The sequence below is a fragment of the Pogoniulus pusillus genome, chromosome 7 (genome assembly GCF_015220805.1).
Source record: "Pogoniulus pusillus isolate bPogPus1 chromosome 7, bPogPus1.pri, whole genome shotgun sequence".
Lineage (NCBI taxonomy): Eukaryota > Metazoa > Chordata > Aves > Piciformes > Lybiidae > Pogoniulus > Pogoniulus pusillus.
Window position 1 is genome coordinate 16,598,800 of NC_087270.1, and position 27,916 is coordinate 16,626,715.

The 27,916-nt window shown below is 39.4% G+C and overlaps 1 protein-coding gene across 1 annotated transcript; it reads left to right on the forward strand.

The window, feature by feature from the left end:
* The first annotated feature begins 3,142 nt into the window (after window positions 1-3,142).
* LOC135177083 (protocadherin Fat 4-like) lies at window positions 3,143-27,847 on the forward strand. The gene is made up of 20 exons (XM_064146749.1): window positions 3,143-3,308; window positions 12,441-12,601; window positions 13,611-13,655; window positions 14,003-14,101; window positions 14,587-14,676; window positions 15,330-15,440; window positions 16,143-16,259; window positions 16,901-16,991; window positions 17,514-17,626; window positions 18,428-18,601; window positions 19,096-19,224; window positions 19,622-19,879; window positions 20,180-20,278; window positions 20,384-20,556; window positions 22,138-22,286; window positions 23,244-23,551; window positions 24,246-24,515; window positions 25,684-25,821; window positions 26,444-26,660; window positions 27,627-27,847. The coding sequence occupies exons 1-20, from the start codon at window positions 3,143-3,145 to the stop codon at window positions 27,845-27,847; spliced, it is 3,129 nt and encodes a 1,042-aa protein (XP_064002819.1).
* Window positions 27,848-27,916: the final 69 nt, after the last annotated feature.

Sequence of the window (27,916 nt, forward strand, 5' to 3'; positions counted from 1 at the left end):
GTTTTTTTTAGGCTGTTGCATTAAGTTGCATAGAAAATATTTTATAAATCTATAAAGTTAAATTATCAGACTAACTTTATTTATGGAGGAAGACACAAATATGCCTTTTAGTATATTAGAGATACTGAAAAGGAAAAAGCAAGACTACTGAATTCTGAATACCATTAGCAGCATTAATACAAGTTTCCTCGTGTTTATTTTGTGTAGTATTTGGTGGTACAATTTTAGATCAGTCCTCCAGGGATTTGCATTTCAGGTCCATGATAATACCTGTGACCTAGACTAGGTTAAACAAAATTTTAATACAGCTCTGAGGCTTCCTTGTGAATATCACACAACTCCCATTTATATGAAGGCAGGTGGCAGGTAGAGACTGGACCTCCAAAGGTGATATAAATGCCATGATGATGCAGTGCTGCATCTTGCACATGAAATGCTTGCTTTACCTGTATGTGAAATTATAATACTCATTCCCACTCTGTATCTGACTCCTCTTGCACAATACAGTGTTTTGTTCCTTTCTAGTATTCAGTCCTTAGGATGCAAAGCACTTCTCTCTTAACAGTACTGTGTCACAAAATTTTCAAGCAGACATGCTCATAATTCTGCATGTTTGTGCATGTACATGTTCTGGGTCTAGTTACTTTCTGAAACGTGCCTGAATAATACTGTTTAGAAGTCAGATGCACTTTCAAGTTCTGTATTTGGAGCAATAGAATACAAGTTTGTCTACATGTGAAATCCAGGGCTACTGAAATGAAATGATTTGCCTAGCAAATATGTTGCATATTATCAAGGAATGTGGCAATTATGGCAATAATAATGGCAGGATTCAAGTAACCACATTCTGACTTTTTGAAACAGGTAGAAAGAGTGCTCAGGGAAAGCTTACTCCAGGCCATGGCTGAACAATAAATTGTGAGTTTGGAATTACATAAGCAAGATCCTGGGTGGGAGGGTGGGTCAAGGTAAGATGAGGGGGATCGTTGTTTAAATGCACTCTTCTCTTCATTCAGGCCTTTTTTTGTCTTGTTTCTTGAGGATTTTCAGTAGGTGTTAGAATACTAAGATAGCAATACTTCAGAATACTTCTTTGAGGGTGAAAGACTTTTACTGAAACAGTTTAAAATTAATGTTGTTTATTGTGTGTTGTCCAATGTTGTAGCAGATTTAGAGCCCAATGAAACCAACAGACAAAACCGTGTATCTCGATGGCTTTGATTTTGGGCAAGAGTGCTTTATTCATATAAGGCTTCATTAATGCCTGAGGCCTGTTTGCAAGTACTTCTGCAGATTTGAGATCTTAAACATCAGAACAGCAATAAGTGTTTGCTGAGGAAGGCCTTTCAGTAATATCCACTGGGTATAAAAGCGCAGTAGAATGTTTTACTACTACTTTGTGATTTCTGATAGAGGATTGTTCCACATTTCCACATTAACCTTCGCTATGAAAGTTGCAGGCTGCAGGTGTGTGTGTTTAATTTTCACAGAATTATGAAGAGAAGGGAAAATGCCATTGGTTTTGTTCTGTGGAAGAGTGCCAGTGTTGCTCTATTCAGAACTCTTTTGAGCATATAATAATAACGACATATATCACGCACAGTTTTTTGTTTGTTTTGCGTTTTTCCCCCCCCTTGCCAACCACCTTGGATTTTTATCATGTGTTAATTTTGAAAATTTGTCTTGGCTCAATGGAAATAAATTTTATTGATTTATGAAGTGTGTGAGTTCTTTGTAGATACCTTTAAGCATGTAAGTGTTGTTTGATGGTCTCAATCACACACGTGTATTTCATTAATTTGCACTGCCATGGGACAGGCTTCTTTGCTGTCAAGAACAGGATGTCATTGAACAGAGAGCTGCCACAAATCTACCAGAATTTAAAACAATTTTTTATCTGCATTGTGTTTTGAAACTGGATTAAAAGTTCATATGCTGCACTACTGAGGGCTATGAATAGGAGTAGTTTCTGTGATGCTCCTTCTAGAAAATGCTGTATGGATGTCCTGTTGCTGTGCAGTTGGTGTACTGGGAAGACTGCACATGCTGTCATATGTATGTTTAACTTGCTGCACTGCAAAGCTGTCTTTGGTTGATGTCCAGAAATCTTGGAGAAGGAGACAGGATTTTAAACTCAGTAATGGCTCCAAGAAAAATGTTAAGGAGAAATGTGGACATATGATTGCCCCCAGTCTGTAAACAGAACAGAGTAGCATGGGCATTTGATATGACTGAGAGGACACTTTGACAAAAGCTCTTCTTGAGTGTCCAGACATAATCATACTGTGTTGGGAAACTGCTCCTGTGCACCAGATGTTTGCTTGAGCAATTAAATATACTTCTATTTAGGCATTATCCTCTCCACTCCAGGGAAATGTAAAATCTGAAGCTATTAGTGATGTCTAAGAGAGCAGTATACATAGACATACACTGAAGACATTCCTCTTGCATCTGTTTTTGGTGACATTTAATCTGTATGAACTATATCACTGTGTTCTGAGGGTTTTTTTCTTTATTTTGTAATTAGGAAGTAAAGAAGACTGCACTCATGCAGAATTTACTGTACCGCAGGAATAGATTGACTGTTGAATCCCTTATGTATAAATAAGGCTTCTCCAGGCTTGAGGCCAAGAAACAGCACAGAATGGCTGAGGCCCTGAGGTTACTGTCCCATCCTGTCTTTGAGCATCATGATGACGGAGGTTGATGGAACCATTAGCCAGCTTGAAGATTAAAGCAAATGACACAAAGTTACAGAGGTCTGTAGGCTTTGAACACTAATTTGACAGGTGCTACTGCTATAGGTAGACAACATCCTCGGTTCAGGCTGCACATTCTTGCACAGCCTTGAGTAGGTGCCTGTCGCTTGTCAGTCTGGTGTGGGAGACATTTATGTCCTGCTGTTTTGCATTGTTGTTGTGTTGTGCATTGTCCTTAGTGTCACAGCTGGATGCTAGGTTGATGTTTTCTGGTTAATGGTTTTCAATGGCACTTTAAAACAAAACCTGAAGCACTGTTTCCACCAGCCTACCCTTGCCAAGTTGTATTCTTGCCTGTTTTTATAGCTTGTTTGGTGTTACAAATCATCTTGCCTTAAATGTGCACATCTTCACTCTCCTCTTTCCCTAAGTGTGAAGAACAAATGAACATCATCAGGCTTGATACCATTATGGGACTCAAGTGGCTTCTTTATGGACTTGGAGCACTGATCCTTGAGAAAACAATGGAACAGGAAGAAGGAATTGTGTACAGCAGCCTCAAACTAGGACCCTCCCAGCTGAACAGCTGTTGCAGCTTACTGAGAGCAGGTTACAGCATTGCATTATATCCTTGCACCAGTTTTCCTTCTACACCTGCCTATAGGTGGCTTCTTCTATTTCGTTTTGCACTGAGTCTGTGTCTGATTCACTTCCTTCAGTTTCTAAGTGTGGTGGTTTGGGTGTTACCCGCCCCCCCACACTTTGTAAATCACCCAAACTAGACTCAACTGGCTCTGGAAATTTGAATGAAGCTTGTATTTACATCTTAGCACAATATACATGCAGATATTTACAGTTTATATATTTATATACAGAAGTATACAAGGCAAAAGGTAATACAGAAACACAACAGTCAGAAACCTGAGTCCCTAGGAGGGGCTCCCAACCACCTTTCCACCTTCTCCCACCCTCTACCTTACCCCAGACCTTGCCTTGTTCCCCAAGGAAAAATGCAAGTCTGCCAGGGGGGCTAGGAAGCAAAGTGGCTTAATGAGAGACAGGGAGGGTGAGGTTAGAGAGGAAATTCCCAGAGCCCAGACAGAGAGCAACTCCCTTATCTATGTTTGGATTCTTGCTCTTATACCTCTCAGCAAGCCTATGAGCAAAGCAGATATCACCCTTGTTTCTCTTTCACAGCCTGTGATCTTAATCCTTCTCACCAAAACATTCTAGCTAGCTTCAAACTAGCACACTAAGCTACCTTCCTGTAGGGGAGGGAGATCATTCTGGAGTTTTATTCTCTAAGGTCTCACCATTTGGCTTCAAGTTCTCTAAGATGGCTCTAGCTAACAGAGAGTCCATAAAGCATTGAAGTTGCTTTGCTTTCACTGTGATTTGTAATACCTAAAAGCAGATCTTTTCATGAATTCAGATTCCAGCACATAAATATTTCCAGTGGTCAAGAGGCTTGGTTGCTAGAAGTTTTTTGTACAAATGTGGCATATCTAGCCTCTGGCCTGGCTATGATAGCACCAAGGCATGTGATGCTTTTCAGTGAACAATATCAGGAAAATTGTCTCCTCTGAGGAGGTATTTTATGCGCAGACCTGTATTCGGCAGCTGGTCACATAAACTTGCTAAGGCCTGGCAATCATGGGCATAGGGGAGGAAAGATAACTGTCTGAGGATGGCTCTAGACTAAACACTACTGAATCAAGTTTGGATGTGGTCCTTGTTCAAGGAGATAGTGCCCATGATTGAACTGCTTTTAATATATATGTAATCTAAATCACTTCTTGACTTGCACCCACATTTCCATTTCAATTACTTAAGGCTAGGAAAGCAAAATTATCTTCTTAGTATAGGCAATTTTATTGTATTTTGCATTTTCATTCAAACTATAGCAATTACTTTAATATCCATGGTGACAAAACATGTTAGCACAAACATGAAAATACCTTGGTCAGGCAGCAGTTTCCTTACTGCGTAATCAATTGCTTCTTTGAATTAAGGGTGCATTTACCTCCAAATGCTTGAAACAAACTGCATGATTAACTATGTCATTTGTAGCCTCTGAGCAGTCTCTGCAAGCTTTTAGTGTCAATTTTCTTTTGAAGGAACTTCACTGAAAATAAAATGTCTCAACTGCTTACTAAACCTGATTCGAATGTATACTGTATGTAAAGCACTAGGCATACTTCAGACGTGCTGCTTTTCACAGTATCACAGTATTATCAGAGTTGGAAGAGACCTCACAGATCATCAAGTCCAACCCTTTACCACAGAGCTCAAGGCTAGACCATGGCACCAAGTGCCACGTCCATTTATTGCATCAAATAGTAACTACTGTTTTTGCAGCAGGAATTCTGTAATTATTTCTTATGGAACAGAGTTATGAGAAGATACTCATACTGTTCTGAAATCAAAAGGAGTAATGCTGATCCCTCTGCCACTTGACACCTCACTTAGTTTTCTTTCCTATGGAGTACATAGATTTTTCTGCTATTGGTCAGGAAATCTTACTAACTAATGCATCCTCATTTCTGTGTGGAGTATTAAAATAAAACTAGATTTTGCTGTTTGTGCTATGACACAAAGTGGTGTTTCCTTGTTGGTTGGTTTTTATTGCCTGAAAGGGACTTTGAACTCGCCAGCTGAAAATTACACACGTTATATAATCTGTAGATTTCTCTCAGAGGGTTATTCCAGTCTTTCACCTTGTTCTTACTGCAGCATTTATCAAGGTGGCAATGAGTTTATTAATAGTAAATGAAATTGTTCTTTGCAAATATTGTATGTGAGAAACAATCATCCATTCTTGCCTTCAGTAGGATATTTTTTCAGCAGTGCTCATGGCATTTTCTAGATCTCTGGGCTTTGCTTTGATCAACTGGGTTATATTCATCGGTCTGGATGCACAAAGTAAGTAGTGTTGTTTTTGTAACTGCTTGTGAGTCTGTCCCTGCTTTTATTGAAAAGGAGCAAAATCAAACTTAATGAATTAATACAAATTACAGTCTTAGAAGTTTGAAATACATTGCCCTGATGACTGATGAAATAACATCTAAGCAAACAACGTTTCTGGTGCCCGTGGAAGTTGTCTGTGGGTTTTCCTGGGCTCCATGATCACAAGTTGGAATCCATTGCTCTTCTATGTACAGTGGGTTTTTACATGTTCTCTTTGATTTGGGGGTAGAGGGGTAGTGTTGCTTGTATCTACGGCAGATGTTAAATAATATATCCAGAGTGAGGTTGAGTCTGAGGATGTGTAAGTTGAATTCCTTGCTGCTGTTACTCTGCTGGTTTGATTGAACTGGTTACTGTTTTTACATCTGGCATTCATTGAAGTTTAAGAGCTTCCTTAACATTTCTCTTTAGTGCATTGAGGAAAGGGCTTCCAGAAAGTGGAAACTGAGCTATCCATTAGCTGAATCTGGGAGCAGAAACAGTGTCTGTGTGATGAAACCTGAGGTTTTAATATCATTTGGGTCCTTCAGCCTTCCTAGAGGATCTTCATAACAGTGAAAATGATCCAGCATCTGTCTTTTGTTTCTGAGGGCTCCGGGTGATCAACAGGAATGGCTGAGGGAAATTCTGTCTTTATTATAAAAACAAGAAGAATGTTCAATTACTGAATTTTACTTATTTAACTATGATGTTAAAGTCCAACCACTTCAAAGCTTCCATTTTTTTGAATCTTTTTCAGCAGTCCAGAGCCCTGCTTTCCAAAGTAGGCTTTTGAATATTCTGAGAAGAAGGCAGCAAATTAGACCCATAAATAGCAGCTGCTGACTGTGGAAGTATTCTGTTATACCTGTGTAGAAATGTGTCCACCGCTCGCTTATAAATGAGAACCTCGAGAGCGGTGCAAATGTGACAGTATCTGCCTACCCAGACAGGTCACTGAGGTACAATAAACCACTTATGAAAGCCACTTCTCAGGAAAAAAGTGTATTTCAAAAGTACTAACTCTGTATAAAAGTTTATGGTAGGTCAGCCATTGTACCTTTACGCCAAGCTCTAGGGTTCTTGCTAATGTTTCCATGGTGAATGACTTTGTGTTTACAGTTCTCTCAGGAGCACAACACATTTACAAGGACAGGGTACAAACGTAGTTTCAATTACGATTTCCACAACTGTTTCAGCAGGGAATCAAGAGTGATTTATTATTGCTGGGCAATAAAGCCCAAGTTTCAGACAGGCCAGGGTGCAAAAGAAGGGTAATTCTGTAGCTAGGTATTTTAATGTCTTTTTTCATAGTTACATTTTAAGCTGTGAAGTCCTTCATTGTAGATTTTTTTGGGGTGAGGACAGATTGAATCCAAGACACCAGTGTTTACCTGCTCCTTATAATGTTGTATTGTTTTAAAACCTGAAAAGTATATCAAGATGCTACTGTGATAAATGTCTTTCAGCTTAATTTGAACTAGTGTGTACATGTGGATTTATATAGCATACAAATTTTAACCTTGTATTATCTCTTGAAATAGTCTCTGTGTCATTTGTACATGACTTTTCCTTTTCTTTTTAGAAATCACAAGTATAAATTGTGACACAGTACCCAGCTCACTCACACTGACAGGCTTTTTGGATGAATATACAGGTAAAGTTATGATTCTATTCTAGAATTGTCTGATTTACTCCCTAATGGTGTATTTAATAATGTATCTGTATTATTAACTGACTTACAGTAGCCTTCATGGCTGGATGCCATAAACTCCAAAATTCCCCAACCCAAGGATCTCCCTACCTGAATAGAAACAAATACAAGAAAATTGTTTACAGTTCACTTTTTCCAGTTGGCCCACAAAAGCTGATCTCTTCCTTCCCTCCTGCATCACGAGGACCCACTGCCACCACAACCCTGCTTTGCTTCCAGATGTCTGCACTGCTTCAGACTCTGGAGCCTTTCTGAAAGAATATGTTTTCATTTATTGAGACAGTGAGGAGAGCAGGTGGGGTGTGGAGGGACAAGCAGGCTTGAAGTACAGGGAATTACAGGATCAGTGAGAGCCACTCCATCTATTTACATTTTTTTATTCTAATTTTCTTTGTTAGTGTGGCACACTCTGCATTATTATGATGGTTATTTAATTTGTGTAACCTGACAAAATTAATATTAATTTACCCCCACATTTTCTATGCTTCCTTAGTTTAGCTGGCAAAATGTGATTGCCTTGAAGACAAAATCCCACACTAAGACAAATACAGTGGCTGCAAGAGGGCACAATGCAGAAGAGCAAACTACTTTTTTTGTTTGTATTCACATTGCAGATGCAATAGTAGAGGATAGCTCCATCCTTCTTTCCTCCCACCATTGACTGGAGAGGTTATTGTTGTTAGCTAAAAGGCAGGGCTTTTGTCTGTGACTATGCCATCTGGTAAAGGCAGCACCACAGTTGGAATTTGACTTGTCTATTGGATATACAGCAATCTCACAATGTCATAACCCTTATGATCTCACAGAAGCATGTGCCAGGCCCATGCTGACTTTCCACAGGCAAACTTCACTGCTTCTGGCTTTTAGTTAGCAAGGTACAGAGAACAATTATGATAGAGCAGTGAGTTTTTCCACTGTTGCCACCTTTCTTTCAAGCTGTAAGACCTTAGCTGCTGTGTCTGACGCTTGCACTGTGATAGAAAGGAAAAGAATTCTCTTTCACCCACATTTCCCTCCATTTAATTTTTAATCAGGTAGACAAATGCCTGACCCTTTCTGTGTGCCATACGTGTAAGTGTAGTTGGTAACATATCTGTAATGAATACGCAAGAGAGACAAGCAGCTTCAATTGTTACCAGCACTTCCTTTTTGTTAAGCTCTCTCCATTGGACAGAATACTATTTCCTAGGCAGCTGCTTGACACTTGTGTCTCAATGTGTTCAGCTCTAGATGGAGGGTTAGACAGGTTATCAACAGGCAAAGAATGTTTTGCAAGAATGTTTTCTTAAAACAGTTTCAAAACAGCACACAATAATGTGATACTAGGCAACACTGTGCCCTTGAGGCACAGCCCAGTTGTCCTGAGCTATCTCTCTGGACTTTCTCCTTACACGCAGTGATAGTTCAAAATTATCTTTGGGCTGGTATCTTGACAACATTCCAGACACTCCTTGCTGCTGGAAGAAGACAAGGTTCTCTTCGTGTAAGCACTTAGAGACCGACACCACAACTTTTCAGAAGGAATAGTCAAGGAAGAAGAGGTGGCAGAGTGGCCCTCTATGTTAGGGACACACAGGAAACCATACAAATTGATGAGGGTGATGATAGGGTTGAGTCTTTATGGGTAAGAATCAGTAGTAAGGGCAGCAAGAGTGATATTGTGGTGGGAATCTGTTGTAGACCATCCAACCAGGATGAAGAGGTAGATGAAGTTTTTTATAAGCAGTTGAGAGAGGTCTCACAATCGCTCCCCCTTGTTCTCATGGGAGATTTCAACTTCCCTGATGTCTGCTGAAAATACAATACAGCAGGCAGAGAACAGTCAAAGAGGTTCCTGGAGTGTGTGGAAGGTAACTTCCTGACACAACTGGTGAGGGAACCAACCAGGGAAGATGCCCTCCTGGACTTGCTTCTGTGAACAGGGAAGAACTTGTGGGGGAATTAAAGGTTGGAGACCATCTGTTTTTTTTTTAAACATCTTTATTGATGACCTTAATGAAGACATAGAATGTGTCATCAGTAATTCACAGATGACATCAAGTTAGGTGGCAGCGTTGATCTTCAGGAGGGTAGGGAGGCTCTGCAGAGGGACTTGGATAGTTTGGATCAGTGGGCTGATGTTTATAGGATGAGCTTCAGCAAGGCCAAATGCCGGGTCCTGCACCTGAGTCACAACAACCCCAAGCAATGCTACAGGCCTGGGAAAGTGTGGCTGGAAAGCTGTTCAGCAGAAAGGGACCTGGGGGTTCTAATCAACAAGCAACTGGATATGAGCAAGCACTGTGCCCAGGTGGCAAAGAAAGCCAATGGCATCCTGGCTTGTATTAGAAATGCTGTGCCCAGCAGGAGTAGGGAGGTGATTGTCCCCTTTGTATTTGGCTCTGGTGAGGCCACACCTCGAGTATTGTGTTCAGTTTTGGGCACCTCAATACAAGAGGAATGTGGAGGTGCTGGAGTGAGTGCAGAGAGGGCAACAAAGCTGGTAAAGAGCCTGGAAAGTAAATCTTATGAGGAGTGACTGAAGGAGCTGGAGCTGGTTAGTTCAAGAAAGAGGAGGCTGAAGGGAGACTGCATCGCTGTCTCCAGATACCTGAAAGGACATTGTGGAGAGGTTGGTGCTGGTCTCTTCTCACAGGTAAATAGTGATAGAACAAGAGGGAATGGCCTCAAGCTGTGACTGGGTAGATTTAGACTGGACATTAGGAGGAATTTTTTCCCAGCAAGAGTGGTCAGGCATTGGAATGGGCTGCCCAGGAAGGTGGTGGACTCACCAACTCTGGATGTGTTTAAAGGTCATTTGGATGTGGTGCATGGGGATATGGTTTAGGGTGAACCTCGTAGAGTAGGGTTATCAGTGGTCTTGGTGATCCTGAGGGTCTGTTCTAATCTAAATGTTTCTGTGATTCTGTGGAGATGAGAGATATTCACAAAATATTGGAGAGGAGATTGGATTATGGATTTGCAATTATAGAATGGCTTAGATTGGAAGGGATCTTAGAGATCATCTATTCCAACCTCATGCCATGGGCAGGGACGTGTCACAACTAGACTCAATTGCTCAACGCCTCATCCAGCCTGGCCTTGAAATCCCCCATAGAGGAGGCATGTACAACCTCCTTGGGCAACCTATTCCACAGTCTCACCACCCTCATACTGAAGAACTTCTTTCTAAGATTCAGTCTCAACCTGCTCTCTCTCAGCTTAAAACTATTCCTTCTTGTTCTGTTGTTAGACACTCTTAAGAAAAGCCTCTCTCCAGCCTTCCTGTAGAACTCCTTCAGGTACTGGAAGATATCCAATCCAGATAATGTGTTCCATGACAAGATAAATACTGCTGTCCAGGGTAGTTGTGGGAGTCACCATCCCTGGGGGGTGTTCAAGCAGCTTGTGGACCTGGCATTTAGATATGGCTTAGTGTTGATCCTTCAATGCTGGGTCGATGGTTGGACTGGATGGTCTTTGAGGTCTCTTCCAAACAGCTATATGCTGTGGTTCTGATTTTATAAACACAAATACCTTGAAAATATGAGTAAGGTAACTTTAATCTGCCTGCATCAAGAATGGTGTGGTCAGCAGGAGCAGGGAGGTCATTCTGCCCCTGTACTCTGCACTGGTTAGACCACACCTTGAGTACTGTGTTCAGTTCTGGGCCCCCCAGTTTAGAAGGGACATCGAGATGCTTGAGCATGTCCAGAGAAGGGCGACGAGGCTGGTGAGAGGCCTTGAGCACAGCCCTACGAGGAGAGGCTGAGGGAGCTGGGATTGTTTAGCTGGAGCAGAGGAGGCTCAGGGGTGACCTGATTGCTGTCTACAACTACCTGAGGGGTGGTTGTGGCCAGGAGGAGGTTGCTCTCTTCTCTCAGGTGGCCAGCGCCAGAATGAGAGGACACAGCCTCAGGCTGCACCAGGGGAGATTTAGGCTCGAGGTGAGGAGAAAGTTCTTCACTGAGAGAGTCATTGGACACTGGAATGGGCTGCCCGGGGAGGTGGTGGAGTCGCCATCCCTGGGGCTGTTCAAGGCAAGGTTGGACATGGCACTTGGTGCCATGGTCTAGCCTTGAGCTCTGTGGTAAAGGGTTGGACTTGGTGATCTATGAGGCCTCTTCCAACCTTGGTGATACTGTGATACTGTAATCTCTCTGATAAAATTGTCAGTAGCAGGACAGTGGATGGTTGGAAAAGACACATTTCAAATACAAGTTCAAACACAGATTCAGAGTTTAACCAAGCATGCAATACACTTACTACTGAAGTGATAGTGAGTCAAATATAAATCATGCTAATTGCAAGTTACAAGTTTTAATATTTTCAAAGCAGTAGTTCCTAAATATATGGCTGTAGAAAGTCACATTCAAATCAATGCAAAGGTTGCACTGTTCTGTGTTTTAGTGTCCTGTACCAATAGAAAAAGATTAAAGGAGGGGTTGTATGCTTACTGTCCTGTATCACAATCACAGCTTAAACAACCGTGAGCCTGAATCCAGATGCACACTCAATTATACCTGCTTAAGAGATTCAACTAAGACATATGAAATGTTCTTGTGTCTGGGAAATGCTAAAATTTGTCCTATGCAGCTCTGGCTAGCCTCTCACTGGTTTTGATTACATTTCCTGACTTTGATTACACTTTGATTACATTTTCACACTAAATGTGAAAATAGTTTTGCTCCATAAATCTATCTCAAGAAAGTAGTGTGATTTTAGGTGTAAATAATGCCAAGCTTTTTCATTCTGGACATATTGTTGGAGTGTGAATGTATTGGGAAAAGTGGCTTTATGTGGTTTTAACACATCAGTACACTTGTGCATAGTACTTAAGGGGACTTTAGCAGCTCTTATTGTTTAGCTGAAAGTGCCATAATGATACAAACTATAACCAAAAGACTGGATGAGGCACTTAGTGCCATGGTCTAGTTGATTGGATAGGGCTAGGGTGATAGGTTGGACTGGATAATCTTGGAGGTCTCTTCCAACCTTGTTGATTCTATGATTCTAAGTAATCTAGTTGTCAATACCTATGAAATGAAGCCATGTATTTCTTTCCCATAAAGCAATCTAATCTGTTACCCTTTCTCTTACAGGTGATATAGAGTGGATTACAAATATCCCACCTGATGCACGTTTGAAATTAAAAGAGTACATTTTCCCCGATCACTTACCATATGTGGACCTTATCTATAGTCCTGGATCTACTAATGCAACAGTGAGGACTAAGATGGCACTGGATGTTGATGCCCTTCAGGTATTCTTTTCACCGCATGTAAAACCTAGATATAAAGGTTTTAGTGGCAGGTGAAAACAGTAGCTCTAAGACATAAATTTTGATTGCACTCTCACAGTAGAGGTTGGTGTTTCAAAAGTGACTCATCAGAAAGAGCAGCTTAGACTTCACTATCTACTTCTGTTAATATGCTAAATGTCCTCAGTTTCTTACAACTGTAAACTTATCTGGTATCTGACAGACAGATTTTTTCCTAATCATGTGTTGTCACTTGTAATGGAAGTTGTAAATACACTGTGATGATAGGCACCACTTTTCCTAAAACTCTTCTCTCAGTAACATAAATCATTTCATCAAACCAAGATTGGTCAGCTCTAACTTGGCAGAATGTGATCCTTAATCATATGAATATTTATGCAAGTGCTTTACTTCGCACGAGTTGGTCCATTGGCTTCTGGTGGTTGATGAACAAAAGCATAGGCCCTTTTGAGGCCATTCCTCCTCTCCAGAATGACCAGGAATCTATGAAGTAATATTACTACTTTTCCTGGCTACCTCTGCAGAGTAAGTGGAGGCTTTTTTTCCTGTTTTTTAATACATGTATTATTTTGGAGTAGCACTGTACTTGACAGAATTGATCCATATGGATCTTAAAACTCACCATCGAGGCTTCTAATTGATGAAAATGTATTTCCACCTTTTATTTTCACATTTCTTAATTTGGCTATTTCCTGAATGAGTTGAAACATTTTTTTAATGCATCTTAGACCATATTCTCTGTTAATTATGTATTAGGGAGAACAGTCAGGCACCGGGATGATGTGATCTAGGTGGGTGGGTACCAGCAGTAGATGAATAGCAGCCAAATAAACTTTACAATTAATAATTAGTCATGACTTTGCTATCTATTATAAGCAGTGTGGTTTGGTACAGCATACCTGAGGATTCAAGTTGCAGAAGATTTCTGTGATTTTGACATAAACATTCTTTGATAATCCTGTTATTTATTTGCTTGTTCATTGATTTTCAGAATGATCACCTCTTCTACGCTGTTGTTTGCCAAAGGATTGGAACGGTAAGTAAAAGATGTGTTTTATCAGCTGCATTTTTTGTCTAAGTTTACTGGAAATTATTATTTTCTGATATACTCTTCCATTTAAAGGTATGGTGCAGGAGGTTAAGAGTACTTCTGCTTTGTAGAAGATGTATTTCACTCATACCAGTTGGCACATTTAAAGATTTTGTTTACAGGAACTTTCTACTCCATTATTAGAAATGGTAGTCTAAGTCTTTCATATTACTTTCAAAACAGAAAGGATGCATCTCTGAAGATTTCATTTTATATGCTGCAATGAAGCATCAGCAGTATGCTGCTACCTCATCACTGTCATTTTTAATGTGTCTTTTGCTTCTCTTCCAAAGATCAATGAGATAGAGAATGGACGCCTCTTGGCCTTAGAAGACATAAATGACAATTCTCCAGAATTTCTACAAACTCATTATAGCGCTTCAATATCAGAGGTGGGTTATGGCAAATGTTAATACTTCTTTTCTTGTGATACTTTTTAATTACAACATATGAGGTTCTAATATGGCTACACCAATACTAGTTCATAGCATGTACTCTTCTATGGGACTTTTCTGTGCCTTCCTGTGGGTGTGAAAAAGAATAACCAGGCTGCACGTACAGCTGGAGGCATGGGTGAGGTAAAAGCGTTCAGGAGGTGGCACAGCTAAGTGGAAACAATTTTTGCACTTCTTACACATATTGTCTGTCAATTTTCCATCAGAGAGAACAGTCAGGTATAGAGATGGTGGGATTTAGGTGAGTGGGTACCAGCACTAGATGAGTGGCAGCCAAATAAACTTTGCAATTAATAATTTGTCATGACTTTGCTCTACATTATAAGCAATACTAAGGAGGTGGCACAGCTTTCCTGACAGAAATTGGGAAGCGTACCAAAAAGGGCTTGTGACTGAGCATTTTATGATCTTTATTCCTCTAGGTATCTGAAATAAATTTCGTGGTTATAAAAGTGGAAGCTGTGGATAAAGATTATTCACCTTGGTTCAGACTCCTTACTTATAGTCTCTGGGTGAGTGCCCTATGTTTGTCAGAGATTATGAATACCAGTCTCCATTTCATACAAAATACAGCCTGGGACCTGATCCATGCTGCATTGGCTGTGCAGTTCAGATTACCAGTCTGTAAAAAGCTAGCATCAAAAAGACAGCTTAAAATTAGAACTATGCCACAGGATAAGGCTAACATGCAGCTGGCCCTGAATCTTGTTTCTTAACATTTGTGAAGTGTTTTGCGGCACTCTTCAGTTACAGCTGAGAAACTTGGTGGTCCTTTTTTAGAAGCAAGAGTGAAACTGTTTCCCTTCTTTCCCAAGTGTGCATTTCATTTGCCCTTCATTTCCAGTGCTGCTGAGATCCTATACATGTCATCCACTTGAACTGAGTTTGCTATCTCTGCTCCTTTTCTAACTGGTGAAGGTGATGCCATTCTTCTGACCTGTCTTAGTTCTTGACCATAGGATGAGATAAATCAGACAGAAAGTTTAATGGTGCTGATGAAAGAAGTGGTAGATAGGTGTTGATGAGAACAGGCATTTTCTCTTCTAGTGGTGTAGTTTGAGAGATTCCTGGTCCTTTATAAAGAATAGCCTGATAATAAAGATGGTGAGAGATAAGAAAATTTAATTGTTAATAATGTAAAGCATGTGATTTATTCTTTTTCTAGGGTCCAAACTCCGATTACTTTTATATAAGAGAAGGGGATGGAAACATCATGGTGAATAAGACATTGGATTACAACAAGATCAACCTGTTCAATTTAACAGTCCAGGCAAAGGTGTGAGCTAAATTAAAAGAAACATGAGAACCACGACAGTTTGACAATGATACTTCCTTTTTTAACAAGATGACTGTTTTCACAAATTTACTACTTGGGGAGTTTTGTTTGCATCTTGCCTTTTACTGCAGATGAAGCAGCACATTCTTAATATCTGAGCCACTGTTGAAGTCTCCCCTCAAATAGCAGCCCTAGTTTCTTTCTCTGTGTATTTCTTTAAGTATGCATATTGTACATATTTATTCTCCACTATTCTAACATACATTCACCTATTTGCTCTAGTGTATCTATCCTATTTTTGCTGCATCTTGCCACCTGCAGTCTCTTTGCCTGTATTTTTTTGAGATTTGAATATATATCTGCCTTCATTTCCTTGTAGAACTAGAAAGTAATTCTGCCACATTTATTGGAGTATCAGTACAATAAACAGTACAGCTCCAGCAAATGTAGTTATTACAGTGTATGTGTTACTGTGTACAACTTGCCTGATATAAAAATTAATAATCAAGAACAATTACCTTTTCATAGTATTATTCCTAGGATTAGGTTTCTAGAAATGGAAAAAAAATCTGACAGGATGAGAGTTTTCAGGTTAAAAATTCTTTGACACTATAAAACACATTATATTCTGATGCATTTTCCACTGAGAAATGGCTTTTTTATAACAATATTTCTTCATTTCTTCCTTCTCTTGGGATGCAGGAAACATTTGGAAACAACAGTGCAACTGCATCATTGCTAATTCATATAGAAGATTATGATACATTGAACCCTTATTTCACTCAACCTGTATATTATGGAAAAATCAGTGAAAACAAGGTAAAAGCTTTTCACTGAATGCTGCAAATGTAAATAGGTTATTCTTGTGCATAAGGTTTCTTCTTCATTGACCAGCCTAAGGTGAAGGGCTGCTTTGTGTTAACTGGTGAATTGAAAGGTATAACATTACCAGAGTAATCTGCTAAAATTAAAAGGGTTAATTATCTTCTTTATTGTCCCTATTTCTTGATCCTTATCTTCATGTGAATGTATTTTAAGCCACATAACACTCTGGTGTTATGCCACTGGCATCCCTTTTCTTAGAAATTTTTACTTAATTGTCTGAAAGGAATCATCTTAGATATTCTAAAATGTTTTTTATCTTTTAAAATGTACTGATTCTATTAAGACTGCAGTGTAGGCATGCATGTTGTTTTCCTAGAGAGGAATGAACCTGAAAAATGCAATGTACTTAAGAATTCCATCAGTGACTACTGCTTCATAGTCTATTTTTTCTTGAACTTAGTGTATCAATCAAGTAGTTTGCTCTGTAAGGCATGTATGGCAGATTTTTTTTCTCTCTGGGTCTCAGTGATTAAATACATGGGGTTTGTTGGGTTTTGTTTCTTTAATCAAAATTGTGACTTAATGAAAAAAAAAAGTTTATGAGTACTTTTTTCAAGTTAATATATGTTTTCTAGCTGGGTCCTCTGTCTGTTCTCCCTGAGAAGATAATGGCGAAAGATGGAGATGTAGGTATAAATGAAAAAGTGGTTTACAGCATCAAACTAGGTAAGAGCTTCTATCTTCTTCTAGGCATTTATGCAGTAATTTCTGATGTCTGTGTTACTGAAGAGAATGAAAAGAAAGTGCAGTGTATAGTCAGATGTGTTTAGCTGCATGTACAGTGCTGCTCCATGAGATAAACCGGCTAAATTTCAGTCATTAAAGCAGGCTTCAAGCATTTAAAAAGTGTTTAGATGTTCTTCACCTCTCTCATTTAGTTTAAAGGCTTGCATTTCATCAAAAGGTTTCCATTCAGGACCATTTTGGAGAAATCACTTTCATTGGGAGTTTTTCCCTCTCCTGGCAGAATTGCTGAAAGCTCACAGGGTGCTTAATTTGAGATGCTTGAAGTGCAAGTGAGTTTCCTAAACATCATTTTGAGGACAGAATCTTTAAAAAACAAAAAAGCCTTTATCTAGAATGTCTGTTAATTTTTGCTATGTCTGAGAAGGTAACAGCCATTAAAAGGACAGACCAGGATTTTCTGGTTCATGCTCACTTAACCTGTTACAATTTTTTCCTTTTCAGTGGATCCCCCAGCTTACAGAAACACTGTGTCATTCAATGAGGACACTGAAGAGTTGGAAGTGAAGACTGCTATTGACAGAGAAGAATGTCCATATCTTGTTGTGGGCATTCAGGTAGTGATTGTTTTATACTTCTGTTAAAATTCTCTCTCTCATAGTAATTTTAAGGGCAGTTGGGACTAAGGCTTCATCTTGCCTATTGAAATGTAAGATGAAGCATGGCCAGCAGATTCAGAGAGGTGATTCTGATTCTGACAGTTTGCTCTGGTAAGATCTCACCTGGAGTACTGCATCCAGCTCTGGAGCCCTCAATACAGGAAGGATATGGAGCCCTCAATACAGGAGTGAATGCATAGAAGGGCCAAGAAAATGACCACAGGTTGGAGCATCTCTGCTACGCAGCCAGGAGCAGATTGTTCAGCCTGGAGAAGAGAAAGCACTGAGGAGACCTAATAGAGACCTTCTAGTTCCTGAAGGGGGCCTACAAGAATGATGGAGACAGAGTGTTTATGAAGGACTGTAGTGACAGGACAAAGGGCAGTCATTTCAAACTAGAGAAGAGTGGATTTAGATTGGATGTTGGGAACGAATTCTTTACCACGAGGGTGGTGGAACACTGGAATGGGTTGCCCATGGAGGTAGTTGAGGCTCCATCCTTGGAGATATTCAAGGTGAGGCTTAACAGGGCTCTGGACAGTCTGATCTGGTTGAAGATGTCCCTGCTTGCTGCAGCAGGGGATTGGGCTAGATGACCTTTAGAGGTCCCTTCCAACCCAAACCATTTTATGACTCTATGAAAATAAAGGAAAAGTTAATTCATCAGATATATGCAGTCATGTTACATTCTTGTGTTAAGCTGTAACAGCTGATTGTTACTGGGGTACGGCATTTGCAGCTAAAAATTCTGTGTTCTAGGCAGCTCAGCAAGACAACATTCTCAAAACAACGGATTCAGTAGTTCTGGTTACTATTGAAGATGTGAATGACAATCCTCCTGTTTTCTCACAATCAAGTTACAATGTCTCAATTCTAGAAAATTTCCCAAATGGGATGGAAGTTCTTCAACTAACAGCTACTGACAAAGATGAGGTAAAATGACAATGTCAGTACGGTTGCTGTTGCTGCTGCACTTCTGAAATTATATGTAAAGTGTATTTGTGTTATTCATGATACCTGTAAAATGCTGCAGATTGTTTTCTCCTTGACTACCTAAATATGCTTAAGCAAAGAAACTTAAATTCACTTCTTGAAGGGCTAGATTACTGCAGCCAGAACATTCATTTGGCTGTCTCTGGAGCTGCTCTGGTCTCTTTTGGGTTTGAGTAAGGTCCAGAATACTACCGTATCTGGACATCGTTCAGAAGTGCAAAATGGGCACAAAGCTGCAGGACACCCTCAGCCTGCATGATTGATTTCTTCCATGTCATTTGCTCCTTTCCCTTCTTTTTATTATTTTTTTTTTTGACTGGAACTTCATCTAAACCAGAACATTTATATACTCTCCACCTGGGAAATAATAAGGAAACATTTGCAGGGATTAGCTTAGTGATTGTGTGTTTAATAACAAATATTATTGTCTACAGGGAGGCTTCAATGGAACATTCATTCTGACTTCAGCTGACAGTCCCTTCCAGCTAAGTCAATCTGGAATCCTAACTGTGAGGAACTCCACTCTGTTGGATAGGGAAAGAATGCCATCTATTCACCTAGAGGTATTAAAAATAAGGCTACTCCTTTCCAAAGCAGCCCAAGGCACACAGCTTGATATCTGATCTATCCTGGCAAGAATCTGACTTCCTGATATGAATCAACAGTTTATTTGAATAATCAAATCCAGACATTCCCATTAGGCTTTTCTCAGGGACACTTTATTTATAACAGTACAGCGTTCACTGTAGATGTCCCTGGAGCACTTTCCTTAAGGAATGACATGGAACTGGACAGAGAGACTACGTCTGGATTCACTTTGCAAGTAAATCTGTGGACAGATTCTGTAGATTTGGCTTATTCATTTCCCTTGAACTTTTTTTTTCCTTTGGTATCTTCATCAGATAGTTAAAAAGGCAATGCAGTCCACTAAAATTCCTCTTCTGTTTCTTACTTTGGCAGGTATTGGCAATTGATGCTGAAATAAATGGGCTTACTTCAAGTGCCTTGTTCCACATCACTGTTCTAGATGTCAATGATAATAACCCTGAGTTTCAGATGCAGCCATACAGTTTTGTGGTTCCAGAAGGAGCTTACACACCGGGCACTCCTGCCAGAGTTGGACAAGTGACTGCTACTGACTTGGATGAGGGACAGAATGCACAGATTACGTATTACTTATCATCTGAGGATGAGGATAATCCATATAGCATCCAACAGGTAAGTGTTTGGCTATGCTGAAAACAATAGTTAGATACTGCTTTTTATGAAGTTACTTGACATAGTAAGATATGTCATGTAAAAAGAGAAGACAGTAAGCATTCTAGGATCAAAATCAACATGCGCTCTGTAGTTTAGAGATAGAAGTTGATGTCCAAAACTAAGACATATGGGTCAGATGTTGCTTGGGATCTGAACTATATTTGTCCAAAGGAGTACAATTCCTTATCTCTTTTTGAGAACCTGGTGTACAAATGTTATCAAAGTGATCTGTGCATTGACCTGTGTTACCTTCTCTAGAACGGAACCATTGTGGTTAATGGCTATGTAGACCGAGAAACTAGAGACAAGTATGAGCTGCTGGTGGTGGCATCGGATAACGGAGTACCTCAAAGGCAGGTAAAAGAGAAGAACCCATATATATTCATTTGAGGCTTCCTTTTATTCACATATTCAATCACCTGTGCATTTTCTGACTCATGCTTTTCTCCTGTCACCCACCAGAATTTCACATACGTTAGCATTCAAGTATTAGATGTGAATGATAACCCTCCTCGGTTCACAAAAGCACAGTACTCAGCCAGCGTACGTGTAGCAACAGCAGAAGAAGGAGCTTCTGTGATATCTGTGTCTGCTACTGACCTTGACATTGGGAACAATTCTGTTATTACATACAGGTAAATTCCTGGGACGTGAGTGTCTTTTGTTAATGAATCAGAAAGGTATTTTTATTTCTCACAAAGGATTTTTATTGGTCATAAGAAGATAAGACGTGTTCATAGATGTTTTAAAAGCACTATAATCAGTAATGATTTTTAAGCTTATGAACAAGCAGAGTCATCAACCTGTGACTTAGAGCTTCTCAATCATGATTACACCATGAGAAAGAGAATGAGGGAGCTGGGATTGTTTAGCCTGGAGAAGAGGAGGCTCAGGGGTGGCCTGATTGCTATCTACAACTACCTGAGGGGTGGTTGTGGCCAGCGGGAGGTTGCTCTCTTCTCTCAGGTGGCCAGCGCCAGAACGAGAGGACACAGCCTCAGGCTGAGCCAGGGGAAATTTAGGCTCGAGGTGAGGAGAAAGTTCTTCACTGAGAGAGTCATTGGACACTGGAATGGGCTGCCCGGGAGGTGGTGGAGTCACCGTCCCTGGAGCTGTTCAAGGCAAGATTGGATGTGGCACTTGGTGCCATGGTCTAGCCTTGAGCTCTGTGGTAAAGGGTTGGACTTGGTGATCTATGAGGTCTCTTCCAACCTCGATGATACTGTGATAAACTTAGCAACAAGAATGTAGTGATAGGATGCGTGGCAATGGTTTTAAATTAGAGAAGATTAAATTTAGGTTGAATTTAGGAAGAAGCTCTTTACCATGAGGGTAGTGCAACACTGGAACAGGTTGCCCATGGAGGTAGTTGAGGCCCCATCCTTGGAAATATTCAAGGTCAGGCTTAACAGGGCTCTGTCAACATAATCTAGTGGAGGATTTCCCTGCTCACTGCCGGGGTGTTGGACTAGATTATCTTTGGAAGTCCTTTCCAACCCAAACCATTCTATAAGCCTAAGAACTGAAAAGCAAAATTTACTTGGATTTCTAAAATTTTGAATTATATGCTGAGTTTGAGTAGAAAGTGCAGGAATCTCTGAGCATGACCATCTTTCCACACATCATCTGTTTGCTGAGAGGAGGAGATTGAGGAACACTAACTATCATAATGAACTATGCATAAAAAAATTGAGAACAGTTTTTGTATGAGCCCTGTATTGTGGGAAAAAACATGATACCTGGACGTGCAATGTAGAGGTTGAAAGGGACTCAGTAAACTGTGGGTGTTTGAAGCTAGTGTCTTGAAAGAATGTTTTCAGCTATCAGATGACATTTTGCCTTGAACACGTTACCTTTCCTTGGGAGCAATCCAGTTCTGCAGCACTTCTGCATTCTTCAGATGAATGTCAACTGGATTTCTTATTTTGCTGAATGTGCAAGTTGAGTATGCAATGTCTACCTTCTATTTGTGGGAAGATCAGAAGCCTGGGGTACAATGGGAACTGAAGGCAGGACAGCTGTTTTTTTTTTCTATGATGGAAGACATGCTTGGAAATAAAAAGGCGAAGATATTTAGGTTAATGGCAGGACAATAAAAGCCTACTGCTTAGCTAAATTGGGAAATATTGTCTGTTGAGTGTTGCAGTAGTAACAGTAAGTAGAGTCTATTTCTGAAGTCATTAGTAAGAATGTTTTGTTGATTTCTCTTCAATCAGCCTCAGCAGCCACTCTGATGATTTCCACATAAATAACCGCACTGGAGACATCATCCTCAGCAGTAACCTGGACCATATCACAGCTGATACAGTTGTTACACTGACAGTTTTTGCTACTGATCATGGAGTTCCTCCACTTACATCAAATGGTAAATTACATCTTTTCACTACCTTCTTTCTTTTTTTTCCCCCACATAAACATAACCTTTGAAAACATCAACTTTTTAAAGTAATCCTATCACTGTTCTGAACAGATCTTAGTTAGAATCCACATTACTTTTCACCAATGATGAGTATTTTCTTTTTATCCTTTGATTTATTCCCAGTCACTATATTAATAAAAAGCTTGGTATAGTAATTCTATTTATTTATTATTTTATTCTATCTCTTGCAGTGGTGGTTATAGTACAAAACCCAGGACTTCAGAGTAGTAGTCACTCTAAAAAGATGTATTAAAACAATATTTATAATTTATGTTTCTCTTTAAATTTTCCTTTATTTTCTTACAATTAGAAACATTGAAACAAATTAGAAATTGGCAAATAACCCCTAAATTAGTTTCTGCTCTTTCAAAGAATTCAGTCACGTGGCATTTTCTGTAATTTTTTCATGTATTTTTAGGGTTTAGGGGTTAGCTTTGCTTTGTCATGAACAGATAAAACAAGTGATTTTCTTAGGATGAGTAGCCATGACAAAATTTGCATGTATATGGTTTTATGTATCTTCTTTCTCTTTGGTTACCAAGCAATTTAGCATAAGATTTTTAAGGTGTGGAAAACACTTGCATACCACATTGACTTCAAACTGATGATACTTGCTTGCCTATCACATTGAAACAACAGTGCTGCAATCAGTTAAGGATGGTTACTTTGGAGCATTAATTAGATATAAAAGACATCATATTTTGTGTGTTACATATTAATCCTTACTACTATTGATTTATTTCTGTTTTCTCATTCCTACATCTCGTGTGCTGACATTTTCTATTAGTTCCCCACAAATTAAGGAACACAGAGCAACAGATCACAATGATTTTAGAAGCAACTTCATTATTTTATTTTATTTTATTTTATGTTATTTTGTTTTATTTTATTTTCTCTCATTAGCCTCTGTTACTCTCTACTTGCTGGTAAATGACACTAGCTTCAGGCTGACTTTTGATAGCCCCAGCTACAGCTTCAGTATTCAAGAAAATGAACCCTCTGGGACTCCTGTTGGCTTTGTGAAGGCTCTGACTGGAAGCATAGCTGTACAAGTAGTGTACTCTCTGAAATCTCATACTGACAAGTTCTTTGTTGGTGACCAAGGAGACATTGTGGCTCTTGTCAAACTAGATCGAGAAGAAGAGGACCTATACAGCATCATTGTAGAAGCTGTTGATTCTGTGGTGCCACCCAATACAGCTCTTGCTTTGGTACAGTATACTGCATCTAAAAATATTATCTAAAAAGGAATATAAAATATTTTTAAATGTATTTTAAATTAAGCAATATCACAGAATTATTGAATCCTTTAGGTTGGAAAAGACCTTTAAAATCTTTGAGCCCAACTGTTAACCAAGGACTGCCAATCCACTACTAAATTACGTCCTTAATATCCACATAAGTGTCTTCTGCTATGCAGACATGAGGATTTTGAGAGCCTTTTATTTTCCTCATTTTCCTCTAGGAGTGTAAAGTCAACTTCACAATTGTTCCACTTGACAGAGAGTTCCTCCGTGAACAACCTATAATCAGAGAAACTGATTAACACTGAAACTGACTCCATGCCTAACTCAGTCAAATGCATGAGGCAGATGAGCCTCATGAGACCCAGATTATTAGTCTGGCTCATCTCTTCAACTTAGAGTACGTGACATATCATGTGTAGCAATTAAAAGGTAAAAATACTGTGATGCTCAAGTGGTGAAAATGCTCACGTGCTGAAAAATGCCCAAGTTTCTGTCTATCCCTTGGGTGTTTGTGGTTTTTTTTTCCATAGACTTCCACCTACTAAAATTCTCCTTTGGATACTTGTCCCCCAGCTCAGATATGTTTGTTTTTCTTTCTGTTCTTCTTTCCTTCTTTCCTTTTTTAAAAATTTTTTTGTTTGTTTTGTTTTTAATACAGGTAACTGTGAGGGTTAATGATGTGAATGACAATCCTCCAGTTTTCTCAGCACTGACTCCAACTAAACTATCAGCTCCTGAGAATGCAGCTAATCTAGACTTGGGTGTATTTCCTGCTACTGATCTGGACACAGGAGTTAATGCACTTATAACCTACTCTCTGCAAGATGATTTTGCTGGAATGTTCTATGTTAATAACTCTACTGGCAAGCTGATGACAAAAAGATCCTTAGACAGAGAGATGATGGACAGTTATGAATTGAAAATAATAGTAAGTTGACAAATGTGAATTAAATTCACAAAATCCTCAACACAAAGAGAAAATACCAAATCATCTCAAGACAAATACTTCCTCTTAGTGAATGCCATTAATATTTACTAATGTATTTCAACTGTTTTGCACCCAGAGCTTTGATTCCTGCTGTGTAAATTGGTAATAGGGAATAAATGCTCTATGAACATCAGATCTTAAAGGTCAATCACATGATAGCTTACTGTGAAATCTGCAAAGCATTTCTGAGTCCATTTTAGACCATGCAGCTGCCATGCTGCTGTATTGCTTTTACTTCTTTTCCAATCCATATTTTTTGTGCCTTCCCCTTGGTTGTTTTTTTTTTTTTTTAATTTTTAATTAAATGTCCCTAGACCTTTTAGAAAATACCTGAAGTACAGATTTCCAAGGTAAAAAATGAAAGCATAAAGTTGCATCCAACATTCATGTGAGTATCTATTTATTCGAGCTGATTTAATTGATTCTTGCTATTAATCAGATAAATTATTGCTCATACAAATAAGTGCTCCAACACTGTCTGTCATGTATTAATATGTTTTAAGGAGATCTTTACTGCTAATGAGTAATTCAGCAGGTCAAGGAACGTGTGGAATGCATTCAGGACAGCAAGGAAACACACTAAAAGCTGAGCGCTGTCTTCTCAACATTTTAGAAGGAATAAAAATGGACACTTTTAAAAATTCATTGAAGATTGAGCATATGGACTTACAGATCAGAATTTTCCTGTCCTGGATGTTTGTGCAATGTAAAACTAACAGTGAATGGGCCACAGCTTGCTTTTTAGACTGTTCAAACCCTCAAAATGCCAGGGATTTCCCTGTTCTGTTAAATGCCACGTAAAAATTATACACCTGTACACCCTTATGGTTTACATTGACTAGTGGCACATCTGATCTGGATCCAAGGTTGAGCTTTGGATTCACTGTCCATGAAATGAGGCAAAGCAGGTGACTATGGTGAGGATAGCAGCTTCGGGAGGACATGAAGTATCTCATGAACTACACGACTAGAGCAACACCATCGGGCAGTACCTGACCCATCAGAAAGACTGAGACTAGGTTTCACAATTTTTGGAGCAAATGTGAAGTGGTAAAGTAACTTTGTATCAATGCAGTACTGCATTTAATGACGAGCTGTTTCTTCACAGGCTACTGATTCTGGCAAACCTCCACAATACGCAAGCTTAGTTGTAAGCATTACTGTAGAAGATGAGAATGACAACCCACCAGTCTTCCCTCAGAAACTGTACTCTGCGACTGTAAAAGAGAACGAGCCACCACACGTGGTATGTGGCATTAGGAATAAACAGGCTGCTTTGCAGTTGTATTCTTGCAAATGGCAGTGTTCTATGATGACACTGCACTGGTGAATGTTGTTTTTTTACTTGGTGGAGTCTTTAAAATCACACAGTGTGCTGGTTTGGGGTTTTTTTTGTGCAGTGCCTATCTCACTGATTCTTCCTAAAGCTCTCTGTGCCACTCTCCCACTTTCCCTCCTGTCCCCAACAGTGATCCCACACTGCATGTATCTAGTTTTAGAGGACTTAAGGGCAACAAGTTTTAAGATGCTGTAGGTGCTATGCATATATCCAGCATCCTTCAGGTCTTAAGCTTTTTTATTGTCTTCCAGTGTATGATTTCTGCCACTATATCTGCCTTGCAGATGTGAACTGCTGGTTTACAGGAGTTAAGGAAAGAGGTTCCACCTAAGAACCTGTAACATCTGCTACCAGCCCTGATGTATGCTGTGTCAGTAGTCTAGCAATGCAGTTAACAGCCATATGAGCAATTCAGCCAGGAAGCAGCACACAGTCAAATACCAGTCTTGTGTGTGTTTTGCCACTCTCTTCGTGCTACTCTAAACCTGGTGATATTTTTTGTTGTTGGATTTTGTTTTCTCTCATTTAGATTTTGAGTGCAGCAGCCACCGATGAAGATATAGGCTACAATGCCATTATTCATTACACCATAACTGCAGAGCCTTATTTATTTCACGTTGGAGAACTTTCTGGAAACATCACAGTTCTTCAACCTCTGGACTATGAAAGTCATTCCCAGTATACATTTATTCTGAAAGCTTTCAATCCTGGAGAGCCATACATGCAGGATACAGCAAACATTACAGGTAGCTCTAGTTTGCCACAGAAAATTTCTCTTAGACAATATTTCAGCATGTGCAATGATGAGACAAAAAGACAGCCTTCAGTGGTAATACTGTATGCTGAAATTATCAGAAAACGTGACCTTTTCACTATAGCCTGATTAAGTTTTTCTCAAAATATGTTCAGCTCTCCAAAAATGAAGGATTTTTTTTTGCACAAACTGACATTACTTACTTAAATGTATTCACAATTTTCTTCTCATTATCTGGGTACCTATTAACTTCTTATTGAAAAGATATCAAAAAACTGGATTTGGTTGGGTTTCTGCTCCTTTACAGAGAATTTGCTTCCAGTGTGTTAAAAACACTGTTGATAGTGATTTTTAGTGCTGTTAGAATAGCAGTACTTGATTGTTGTTGGTTTTTTTTTCCCTTACAAAAAGTAATTTCCCAGCACGACATAAAAGATCTCTGTGAAGTTGGTATCCTAGATTTTAGACAGCCCTACTTTTGATCTGAATGACTGGAAGTATTGGGTTATTTATTACTACTTGTTCTGTGTTATGTTCCTGCATGGTCAGCTTACTAATTATGGACCATGACCCTGTTGTGCCAGGTCATGTACAAATATAAAACTAAGCAATCCTGTCTTAATGGTGCTTGCAGTGTAAGCCAGCGACTAGAGAATACCAGATGAATATGATGACTATGGAAACTGAAGGGACAGCAGTGCAACAACAAGATGATATTATTCATGACAGGTAGTGGTGACAGCATGCAGCCATTGTGATAAACTTGCTTGAGCAATAAATAATTTCATTCACAAAGACAAGCATTTTGAAGCAGAGAAAACAAGGCTGCCACCTGTTTTAAACAGAGAGCTCCAATACAATTCAGATATCTGTGCTGGTTTACATTAGCTGAATAAACAGTTTGTGGCCATTTAGGTGAACTCATGTTTACACTCAGACGTGGACCTTCTTCTTTTAGTTACCGTGGAAGATGTCAATGAAGAAGCACCTGTATTTGACAAACCCTCATACTACCAGATCCTTCTAGATAATTCTACAGCTGGCACACTGGTAGTAGATATCAATGCAAGAGATGAAAGCAAGGGTTATGATGAAGACATTTTCTACAATATTTCAGGTATGTTAGAAATAGATCTTACGGGTGCTTATTATTGGAGCACTGGCATGCTCTTCAGCTAAGCTGCCTGGAGGTTTTCAGCACCTGATGTATTAAAGCCTTGGGCAACCTGCTCTAACTTCATTTGTGAC